The 12,534-nt window shown below is 36.5% G+C and overlaps 1 protein-coding gene across 5 annotated transcripts in view; it reads right to left on the minus strand.

The window, feature by feature from the left end:
- Positions 1 to 733: 733 nt before the first annotated feature.
- CENPF (centromere protein F) overlaps positions 734 to 12,534 on the minus strand; it is an 86,194-nt gene continuing 74,393 nt past the window's right edge. For all 5 annotated transcript variants that reach the window (XR_011975488.1, XM_072647845.1, XM_072647842.1 and 2 more), the window contains 3 exons: positions 11,857 to 12,339; positions 9,617 to 9,804; positions 734 to 1,525 (listed from right to left, as the gene is read on the minus strand). Coding sequence is in view for 4 of the 5 variants with exons in the window: in XM_072647845.1 (XP_072503946.1) it covers positions 1,319 to 1,525; positions 9,617 to 9,804; positions 11,857 to 12,339 (878 nt within the window). In the remaining variant the exon portion in view is untranslated. The remainder of the gene's footprint in view (positions 1,526 to 9,616; positions 9,805 to 11,856; positions 12,340 to 12,534) is intronic.

The raw sequence follows: 12,534 nt of genomic DNA on the forward strand, positions 1-12,534 counted from the left end.
TCCCTTCCTAGATAATCTCCTAAATAAAGTTATCTACAATTGATACCTTTACATTCTTTCCTTGTTCCCTTAAATTTCCAGTCTGGCTCCCAACCACATCATTCAACTGAAACTACTCTTTCCAGAATTACCAATGATCAGTTCACCCCTTCTATCTTTGATCCAGTAACACCAACCTTCTTGCTCTTCCACGAACAAGATGCCTCATAGCTTAGGCATTTTCACTGGCTGTCCCCATGCCTGGAATGCTTTCCATCATCCCCATCTTCTCCTCCTGGCTTCCTTCAGATCCCACCCAAAATCCCACCTTCTACAGGAAACCTTTTTCCAATCCCTCATGATTCTGGTGTCTTTTTATTTATCCTGTACACAGCTTGCTTGCCTGCCTGCCCATCTCCCCCACTAGACTGTGAGTTCCTTAAGGGCAAGGACTACCTTTTGCCTCTCTTCATATTCCCAGGGCCTGGCTCATACTAGGCACTTAATAACAATATTTATTGATTGACTAAATACTAAATCCTTATCCTTTTTCACTTCTCTGTTGGCCTTTGACAATGTCAACCACCCTTATCTTAATGAGAACCAATTTGGGTTTTTTTTTAGGGGTTGATCTTTACATTAACATTATACTTATTATCTGAATAATAACAGGATTTCTAAGCATTCTCACCCACAGTCATATTTCTCCACTTCCCACACCAGGAGTCAAACAGAAAGAATGACTTTCCACAAATAATGTTATTTTTTTATTTTTAATCATTTATGTTAGTTACAGACACTCCAAAATCATAATTTTACTATAAATAAACTATACATACCTTTTACTTACTCCTAAAATACATAGTTTTCTTTTTATTTATTCAAGTAGACATATGGGTCATTACAATTCCTTCCTCAAAATCTCTCGTATGTCTCCTGATATAGACTAAAGCTACAATACACATTTTTGTTACTATTAGTCATATTAATGAATATAACATAAAATGTGTTTTGCATGTTTAATGCATCATTTCCTATTTAATTGAAATATTTTACAACTTTCCCACATAACTCTATACCAAACTATTTACATTATTGTACACGGCAGAACAATGAGAATGATACACAAAGGCAAGACAATCGTTCTTGTTCTGACATTTCCAATTGAAACACACACACGCACGCACGCACGCACACACCACACACACACACACACACACACACACACACACACAGATTCAACTGTAAGAATGACTAAACCAAAACCTCCATGGGAAGTATTTTTTAAAATGTTTGTTAGGTTGTTCAGCACTGATACACTATAGAAACCTTTTAAAATTTATTGAACTCTACAGTTTTCTTCTTTGCTTTGCTCAGGCGCAGCATGTTGGCTTGGGGAAGGTCTAACTTGCTTGGTTCTCATATTCTCTTTGGGGATGTCAGCAGAAGTCTTTTTTGAAAGATTATTTGCAGAAAGAGGAGATCTTGTGGTAGGTTCCATGACTGTCACAAGAGGTTCTGCTTGGTGCTGATGGACATCTTTTGCCTATAACAGAAACATATCTGTTTTAATGATTATAAACATTTCTGCAAAATTAAGAACAAAGTGCCACATCAAACAACTTTAAACTGTCAGACGCTTTCTATGCAGAAACTGTATGTGTTGTTTATTTATCAGGGAAGAAATGAGGAGAAAAGTATGGCATAATGGAGGAGGTAGCATAGTAATGGGAAAAACCCAGGATTTAGGAATCCACTGACTTCATCTGAGTTTGAATCCCGCCCTTTCTCTTCAAGTCAACATGTGCTCCTCAGAACACTTGACTCCCAATCCAGTGCTGTTTTCATTATCCAATGCTAAGGATAATATATTTAAACTCAAAAACTCTAGTAATTCTTTTCAGTGATTTACAACAAATGACATGCTGCCTGACCTCAAAGTATATATATATTTTTAAAGTATTAGAAAAGGTAAAGAAACGTATAGTGTTCTTCATTTATTGTTGATTCAGATATTTGATTAAACATTGTCAGAGAGACAACTATCTGATGACAATTCTCAGGAATAGAACTTCTCCCTGATGTACTAAATTAGAACTTGCTTCTTAAAATTCAATTCCACCGTTTAACATGCTTATATTTTGTTAGGTTTGCAAAAGCTAGAGTCTAGAAAAACATATCTGTCCTCACAGAATTCCTAGTCTAATATAAAAGCTGAGAGTTGAAAAGAACTGTTGAGCAGATAAGAGGGGGATAGAGTTTTTAGATGGGAAGAATCAGGGCTATTTATGTATCTTATGATGAGAAAGAAAAAGGAATAATATCAAATAAAAGCTATACATAATTGGAGTTGAAGGCAAAAGGAAAAGGCTACTCCCTAGTCTATATGCGTTGAACATAGTAGGTTACTAATGAACACACACACACACACACACACACACACACACACACACACACACACACTATGACAAATCAAGCCAAAGATCAAATAATTTAAAAATCTTCCCGTGCTGTACAACTGCCACCAGTTTTTAAAACAGGCAGGGCATAAACCATGTAGTTCAAGTAAAAAGAAAAGGAATTCTACTAATTCATACTTAAAACAAGTTTAAATGTTGACGTGCTAAAAGTCACCTCAGTACAGGCAGCGTGGTGGCAAAAGCACTTCATGTGGAATTAGAGGATCTAGGGTTCAACTTTCTGGCTCTGACATTGTATGATCTTGTCAAAAATACCTTTTGTGGGCCTCAGTTTTCCCAACTGTAAAATGAGGGGGTTGGACTAGATAACTAAGTTCCCTAAATAGCTTTAAATCAATTATTCTCTCTCACAAACATGGCAAGGAGAGAGTTCTTCACCAAAAATGGAATACAGGGAGTAATCTCAAAAGATAAGAAAGTTACATGAAACTGAAAAGCTTTGATAGGAACAAAATCAATCCACATAAATTTAGAAAAGAAGTGACAGGGAGAAAATAGCTTTACATAAAGAATCTTCAATTAGAGACTGATATCTCAGATATATTGGGAATTTGAACAAACACACAACCACAAGCCATTTCCAGTGCTCAAAGGAAACCAAATGTTCAGAAACAAACTGCAAGCTGTTAACAACTGTATGAAAGATTGCTACAAATCACTAATAATAAAAAGAAAAACAACTCTAAGGTTTCACACCTAGCAAATTTGCAAAGATGACAAAAGATGGAAATTCTCAATGCTGGAGGGAGGACAATGAACACCCATACTGCTGATAGAGATTCGAAGGGGTACAGCCACTAAGGAAAGCAATATGGAATCATGCTTTTAAAAAAAGTGATCAAAATGTCCACAGGCTTTGAGCCAGAGCCAATGGCAAGATATATAACCCAAAGGAAAGAAAGATATATCCTATATTCTCCAAAATATTCCTAGCAACACTCTGTTTCCAGTTTCTTGCTACCAGAGCATCCACCAACTGAAAAATTGTAACACAGGAATACAGGAAAGCAACTACATCATCAGAAACCACAAATATTAGTCATTCAGAGAAGCGCGGTAAGACTTCTATGGACTGACACAAATGTAAATCACTACTAAATGACTCCAGCAATGTTAACTGAAAGAACAGTTTAAAAACAAACAATACTCTCAGCCTGTGAGAAGGAGGGAGAAAACTCCCTCCCATCTCGTTTTAGATGTGCGAGACGAAGCAAAAAAGGTTATACGTGGTTGGCTGATTTTTCTGAACTCTATCTTATGCTTTGTAAAAAGGGATAGCTAGACAGGGAAAGGAGAGGGATCATATTCAGAAACTACTATTAAAAATAACAGGAGCAATAAAAATGAAATAAGGGATCCCAATGATCTCTAAACAAATGGGGCACAACCTCAGGGTTTACTAAAAGTAAAGTGGATCACCAACACTACACTGTCATTAACCTCAGCCACCTGAACAGTCAGATCGTATGCTACATTTATGTTGACTTCTCCGTAATCGTGACCCATGACCTGTTTCGGAAATGATGATCTGTAATTGATTAAAGCTTGCCTTTTAGGTTTGTTCCCCATAATGGTCAATTAGCTTTACTAGACTTTTTTTCAAATTCAACATAAAGGACACTTTACTCATCACGATGGAGAACAGGCTGTAGGAAAGATACAATTTAAACAATATGCTAAAACTTAAGGCCAACAGTGGGTCAGGACTACCCAATTTCATTTGAAGAGAAAATTATAAAAATATATTCATTAGATTCTTATTTATTACTAGGGAAGGTGTTTGAGAATAAACTAGTGAACTTGAATTGAAAAGACATCCTTCATCATCTAAGAGCTGCCAGACTTATTAGCTTATAACACAAACTCAATATTTCACTTCTTAATTAGCTTGATCTGATCAATTCTCTCATTCATGAAGTCAGTTACAAAAATTAAATGGAGAGCCAAGAACAGTCAATTTCTAAACTATCACTATATTTTGATAGATATTTAAAGAATAGATACTGATGTATTTTTAAACTTTGTTATACATCCCACTGTCAGAGGCAAGCATTCAGCAATATCTTTTAAAATGACTAGGAAGAAGCTAAAAGGAAGTTTGAGTCAAGATATTTTTTAAAAGTCCACTTTCAAAAGAATGCCTTATCATCTGCATTTTCTACTTCAAATTTTCAATTCAATTCAACAAAATTTACTAAATGAATAAACAAAAATAAAATGCCTAGTAAGGTCAAGGACTGGGGATACAAAACCACAAACCAAATGATCTCTGCCTATGTAATTCACTTGGCAGTAAATGTGTTGCAACCAGTTATTAATTCTTAAATAGTTGAAAAAGAAAATAATATGGATTGAAGGCCTCTAGTGTGCAAAGCTTTTTTCTTAGACAGCAAATTGTAGAAGCTACATTCAAATTAACTTTGCCATCAAGTCAATAACACATATGAAAAGTGAAAAATACCATATGGCCATTTTTCACAGGCTATGCTATTTCTGATATATACACTCATACACAGATATATACATACACACACACACATATATACATATACACAAACAATACTATGAGAAAGATTAGTAACAACCCAAGTGACAACTTGATAATATCTTGGAGTAGTCAGTCAACAACAAACACTTACATTAAGCGTTTACAATGTACCAGGAATTGTGCAAAGTACTAGAGTTAAAAAGAGGGCAGAAAACAATTAAGTACCTGGTCTCAAGAAGTTTACATCACAGACATGGGAGGGGGGAATTAGCAGAGAGACATGAAAATAACTGGGAATATATAAGGTAAATATAAATTCAGATAATTAACCTGAGAAGGGAAAGTATTAGTGGGGAGTAGACTGGGAAAGGTCTCCTACAGAAGGTGGAATGTGAGATTAGTCTGAAAGGAATCAGGATTGCAGTCCAGTTAAGAAGCATTTATTAAGTGCCTACTAGGTGCCATGCCCCATGTTGGGGGCACAAAGAAATTACCTGTCCTCAAGTTACTCTCTAAGGGGGGAAAAGCTTGCCAACAACTATGTTCAAACAAGATATAGATGGAATAAACTGGATAACTGGGTGAGAAGGCACTAGGTTTAAAGAGGCCCCAGCAAAGGCTTCTTACAGAAGGCAGGATTTGAGCAGAGGCCTGAAAGAAGGCAGGAAAACTATAAGACTGAAATGGAAGAGGGAGAGCCTTCAAGGCATGGGGATAGCCAGTGAAAATGGTCAATCAAGAGAGGGAGTATCTTGTGCCACCATCACTGTATTATACAGTATGAAGATGAGAGTAAGAAGACTGGAAAGGTAGGAAGGGACTAGGTTAGGAAGAGCTTCAGAAGTCAAGAGACAAAATATTTTATATTTGATTCTGGAGGTGACAGGGAAACATTCAAGTTTACTGAGTCGGGGAGTGACATGATCAGACTTTCAGGAAGATCACTTTCACAACTAAGTAAAAGATAGAATAGACTGAGGAGACAGAAAGCAAGGAGACCAATCAGCAGGCTATTACAATAATCAAAAGAATGAGGTGTTAAAGGCTAGTACCAGGGTAAGGGCAGTGTCTAAGGGGTCATACAGTAGAGGTGTTACAAAGATAGTATATAACTTGTCAAAGGACTAGATTTAAGAAGTGAGGGAAAAAAGAGTAAAGATGACACCTAAGTCATGAGCTTGGGTGAATTAGGAAGATTGTGCACCTAAGCCAATGTCAGTAGATCAGAGAACACAGATGGGAGTGAATTGTAAGAACACTAATAAAGTAAGAAAAGGCCACTTTATGAAGAGCTTTAAATGCCAAAGGGAGATGGTATTTAAACCTAAAGGAAGAACACCACTGAAGCTCATAGAGTCAACCTATACTATAAGAACAGTAGGTGACCTGCACAGCACTTTAAAGTTTGCAAAATGGTTTCAATTTAATCTTCCCAACAACCTGGGAGGGAGGTGCTGCTAATTTTTTTCATTTGTAAAATGAGGGAACAGAGGATCATCAAATAGACATTGCATGACTTGCACTGGTCATATAACTATTAAATCTCTGAAGCAGGATTCAAACTCAAGTCCTCCTTATTCCAAGCCCAGTAGTCTACCTACTGCACTACCTAGTTGCTCTAGAAAAATCACCTTGGCAGCTGAATGAAGGATGGAGTGAACTGGGGTGAGACTTATGATAGGTGAGACCAATTAGGATGCTATTTTAAATGTTGAGATGAAAAGTAAGGAGGGTTAAATTAGGGTTAAAATGATGGCTGTAAATATAGAGAAGAGATATACATGGAAAACAGAAATGACAAGATTTGGCAATTAATTAAATATATGGAGTAAGAATAAGGAAGTCAAGGATAATATTAAGGTTGTGAATCTTGTACAGCAACACATTTTACAGTAACTGGGAAACTGGAAAAAAAAAGGAAGATCTGGAGAAAAGACAGGCAAGTTCTATTTTGGACCAATTAAATTTGAGATACTGAATTAAGATCTCCAAAAGGCAGTAGTGATACTAGAGAGAGATTAAGAGCTGCATATGTAGACCTGAGAATCATCTACAGGGATAACTGCACTCATGGGAGTTGATGAGATCAGCACATGAAAAATTATAGAGTGAAGAGGAGAGGGCCCTTGACAGTTTTAGGGATCACAGTTAGTGATCATGACACTAATGAGGAATCAGCAAAGAAAACTGAGAAGTGATGCAGGGGGATAGCGGGGGGAACAAGGAGAGAGCAGTGTGACTAAAACCTACAGACAAAATTATCCAGGCAGAGAAGGCAATCAACAGTGTCAAATGCTGCAGAGAGGTCAAGAGTAAATCAGGATTGAAAAATGACCACTGGATTTGACAGTTTAGAGATCCTTGGTAAATCTGGAGAGGTAGTGAGGACAGAACAACTATTCGGGGGATTTGTGGTTTATAAAGTGCTATCATCTCTTTTTGCAGTGACAAAGATATGAAAACAAAAGAGGAACCCCTTAGTTGGGAAATGGCAGAATATATTTTGGTATACGGATATAATGGAGTGTTACTGTGCAGTTAGAAATAATAAAGGGCATAATTTCAAAAACATCAAGGAAGAGCTGTATGAGTTAATGCAAGGTGAAAGGAGCAGAATTATAAAAGAATGGATGCAATAACAACAATATTATAAAGATGATTCGTTTCGAAAGACCAAGACCTTGGATCAACACAAGAAACAATCATAATTCTTATGGACTCAAGATGAAAGATGCTGTTCAACTTCAGACAGAGAGCTGATAGACTCAAGAGTGCAGAATAAAGCATACTTTTTTTTTTTTTAATTCTGGATGTGACTAATGTTGGAATTTGTTTTGCATGACTATACATACTTTTAATGAGTTTTGTTTTCTTGTCTTAACTGGTGGGAGAGTGGGAAGAAGGAAAGAATTCAAAAATGAAAATTAAATTAAATAAACAAATAGAAATAATGAAAAGGATGTGTTCAGACTACTTATATGAAATTGATGTCAAGTGAAGTTGGTTGAACTAGAATGATTTATACAACACTATAAAGAAAAATGTACTGACTAATTATAATGTTAAAGAAATAATAACATATGTTGCCCACCACCTGAAAGAGAATTAAAGATGCCAAATGAGATATACATTTTTGGACAGTGGAAATGTGGGAATTTGCTTTGCTTAACTATACATATTTATTACAAAGAATTTTTTTCTTTTTGTCTCTTATTTAAGAAGGCAGATTGGGTGAAAGAAAATAAATGCTTGTTATTTGATTTAAAAAAAACACCTAAAACTAAAAACATAAAAGCTCATCTTATTAATGTGAGACTAGGAAACATTAATGCCACCAGTGTTTCTTAGAGAGAATAAGTTCTATTATTTGTACATTTATGTATGCACATGGCATTGTGGTCCTGAGGAAAGTACATGGACAGTAGAAGCAGGAAATCTAGGTTCAAGTTATATCTCAGATATTTACTGGCTATGTCGCTGGGCAAATCACAATCTCTAGGAGTAATAGTATTCTCATCTACAAAATGGGAATAACAAAAAATTCCACTACCTTCCTTTTGAGTCTCTCTGTAAACCTTAAAACATTATGCAAATTATTACCACTGCATATAGAAAAACTGCACGACATCATGGGTACAAAATAGGCATATACATTCACACAGTCAACTCTAGTACACTGATATAAGCAAAACAAACAAGGGTAAGCCATAAACGGGAGCCTAGTCAAACAGTGTGGCTTTTGGGTAGAAGAGGATCATCTTTCCTTCCTCTGGACTATGGTGAAGATTTCACTTTCTGCTATGACTTAACATGACAAATTCAAAGGCCACATTGAAAAAATATACGTATGCTAATTTGTGAACAGGAAAAACATGGACTATGCTTAGTACCTTTAGCTATAATGTGCTTTTTCTCTGCTAGAATTCAAATGTCTACAACCCTCTGCAAATACCTCAATGAGAACAAAGACTCCTAATCAAGAGACTTGTTGGTTCAGTAAAAGCAGTATTTTGAGTACTGAAAAATACTGAAGTACAAACATGCAGCCTTGAATAAGCAAATTATGAGTGTTTGCCTCAAAGCCCTCATTGCTGTTCAGTTGTTTTAAGTTATGTCCAACTCCTCATGACCCTATTTGGGGTTTTCTTGGCAAAGATAATGGAGTGGGGTTTGCCCTTTCCTTCTCCAGCTCACTTTCCAGATGAGGAAGCCAAGGCAAAGAAGGCTGGTTAACTGATTTGTCCAGGGTCACGTGGCTAGTAAGTGTCAGCGGCTAAATCTGAACTCAGGTTTTCTTGACTCCGGGCCCAGTGCTCTATCCACCGTGCCACCTAGCTGCCCCAAAGTCCTCATTACTAACTTAGAAATCTTTTTCTCGCCATCTCCTTTGGGAGTCTGAGGTAATGCTATTTCTTATTAACTATTTACACAAAGCATTGCAGTATCCTACATGGTCAAAGATTTGTCTGCATAATAATAACAGGACAATGTTTTCCTTAGGCGTTTTCACTGGGTTATCCTTACCAATTTATTTACACCACAGTACAGGCAGGGTCAGACATTAAAAGCCAAGAGGAGTTGGACAGTATAGTGTCAGATTCTCCCCTAAATGACATGCATGAATTTCCTATGATTTCAGACAAAAGCACTATGCACAGTAGTCAGGTACCTTTTGTGATCTGCTGCCACCAGCTGTTGGTTTGGAGGTCTCACCAAGATTTTCTGACTGTTCCTTAGGTAGATTCAGAGAAGGAGGTGATAACTTCTGTGCAGCCAGACGGGGGCTGGTCCTCCTGGCCAGGGTTGTTCTCCGAAGGACATAAGGGCTTGTTTTTCCAGTGGGGATATCAGCAAATCCTGTGACACAAGTTTGCTTTTAACATATGGCTGGTTTTGATAAGATAGAAATCTTAGAAATAAGATAGAAATAGTAAGGCTTATTCTAACCTAGAGTTGAAAATAATATTCATCTTCAGAAAGGAAATATTTATTATATTTAATAATTAAAGTTAAATTTATTTAAAGTTAATTTATTATAAAGATAATTTTCATGAACGTTTCACACTGGCCATAGAACATGGCATAGGCATTTTGATCTACTAGTGGGAATTTTCTTAAAATTCCTCAAATAAGATTTTCCTTCACAAAGAATTAAAAAGATTAGAGGGAAGCGCACATTCACATGTATGTGTCATGAAGATTCTGACAAGAAATGAGGTAAAAAAATCACCGAGTCATCATCAGTTCTGCAGCCTTAGGGACAACGCCATGCTTTGGGTTAAGGCACAGTCAAGGAAGAAAGAAAAAAATGAAAGTAGGAGAAAAAGAAAGAGCAGAACCCATTATTTGTGAGTAGAAGATGAACGAAAGCCACAAACTTAAGTGGTCCCCAGTGATTATAGCATTAACTACCTCCAACTAAACAACAGACTGTTCACCATTAACCTAACGCTCACGCCACTGAGCATATACCTGAAGGTTAATAATAGAAAGATACCGTATACAGCAAAATATTCAAAGCGGCACATTTTGTGGCACCAAAAAGCCGTAAACAAAGCTTTATGCCCAACCACTGTGAAATGGCTGAACAAACTGTGGCATGCCAATGTAATAAAATATGATCATGCTATTAATAATCAACAAACAATTTTTAAAAGGGTCAATGAATAGTAGGAATATAAAGAAATATTAGGAGGCTTTGTATGGACTAACACACAGTGAAGAAAGGAAAATCAGAATAATATACACATAAATCAATTTAAAATATTTAACAAGCACCTGTGCTATATACTAGGGATATAAACCAAGGAATGAAACACTCTCTATTTTCAAGGAGCTTATATATTAATTGGATGTGTATTCACACACATATATATTAATTGGAAGTGTGATAACTATATTCAGAGTAAATACAAAGTTAAATACGATGCAGTTAGTGGGGAAAGGAGCACTAGAAGTTGGGGGGAAATCGGAATTAAATAGTCATTGTTTTAGAAGGTGGTGCTTAAGCTCCATCTCAAAAAAAAAAAAAAAAAAGTTAAGGTCTCTCAGCATAACTGACCCTCTTTCTCAGTCCTATAACCCATACCTGAAATGCATTCTATCACTGCCATCTCTCAGGCCTTTTTCCTTCACGCCTCAGCTTACGTACTGCCTTCTCCATGAGCCCCATCCTCGTCCCAGACAGCAGCTGGGGGGGCCCCCTGTTCCCAAATCACCTGTCTGCTGTGTACAAAATGCTCCTTAAGGCCAGGAACTGTCACTTTTGCCTTTGTATCCCCAGTACCTATGTGCCTGGTATATAGTAAGTACTAAATAGTCACTGATTAACTAAAAGTCATATTTATGACTTTCAGCTAAAATGACCAGTTTTCTCTTGGCCATCTGGGCACAATGACAGAGTATTTTTAACTTTTTTTTTAAAGGTACTTCCTGTTCTTTAATAAGATACTTTACAGGATAAGCTATTTATGACTTACACACAGGGCTAAAACGAAAGAAAATATAAAAGGCCTAGTAGGGATATTAGGTGAGGATATCACTAATACTCTCAAACTGGCACACCTAGTTTCTAAATGGCAGGTAATTAAGATATCAAAGTTACTATGGCTTATAGGAAAGTTCCTGGAACTGAAATTCAGAAAGAGATTAAAAGCTGTAGCTTTTTAATCCCAAGCACTATTTTTATTTAGTTATTCAAATCAACCTACCTTTCATGTACTCTGCCATGAAGGTTTATCTATCACAAAAAAAGGCAGGAAGAGTCTAGGCCAATTTCATTTACAAGCGATACAGGCCAAATTATATAGTAATATCCATAAATGCTCTAGAGACTATATACTGTCAGAGAAAGGATTTTACTTCACACATTAGGAAAAGAGAGAAGCTATTTCAGAAATAAAGAGTTACCTTTCTTCACCACCTCTGGTAGTCCTTCTGGCTCATAGTCAGTGTTCTCCAAGCCGAGTGAGAGGCATGCAACACCTTTTGGGGTCATTCCTTTTTTGATCCTTTTAGTAAAAGTCTCCGGTGTAGATGGCACTGATCCTCCATCACTTTCTTTGGCACCACAAGACCTTCGTCTCTTGCTTGAGACTTTACTTTGACTGGCTAATGTCTTCTTGTCAGTGACAGGAGGACTTGGAGAATGTATTGAATCAACTGAGCTTAGCAAAGGAGAAGTCTGAGAGGGAAGCTTTTCTTGCAGAGAATTCAGGACAGTGACCTGTGCTTCTAACATCTCTTTAGTTTTTTCCAGCTTTTCATAACTAACAAGAAGGCTGCAATACTTATCCAAGTATTCATCAGTCTCTTTATTTTTTTCTTCAATAGTTTCTTTCAGTTCTTTCACCTCAGCTATCAGTTCTTCTACATTGACATCCGGAGCATTATCTGTTTAAAAAGAAATGTCATATCATAGTTAAGTAACTAAAGAGGTTGTAATTGTTAGTACAAATCACTAACATTTAAACAGGTGACCTTAGGACAAAATTATAACTATTAAAATACATTTTAATACAGATTAGACAAGCTCCTGATTATGTTTGAAAATGTACATGTAATGGCCTGATTATGTTAGATCCAACT

This window comes from Notamacropus eugenii, chromosome 2 (assembly GCF_028372415.1).
Source record: "Notamacropus eugenii isolate mMacEug1 chromosome 2, mMacEug1.pri_v2, whole genome shotgun sequence".
Lineage (NCBI taxonomy): Eukaryota > Metazoa > Chordata > Mammalia > Diprotodontia > Macropodidae > Notamacropus > Notamacropus eugenii.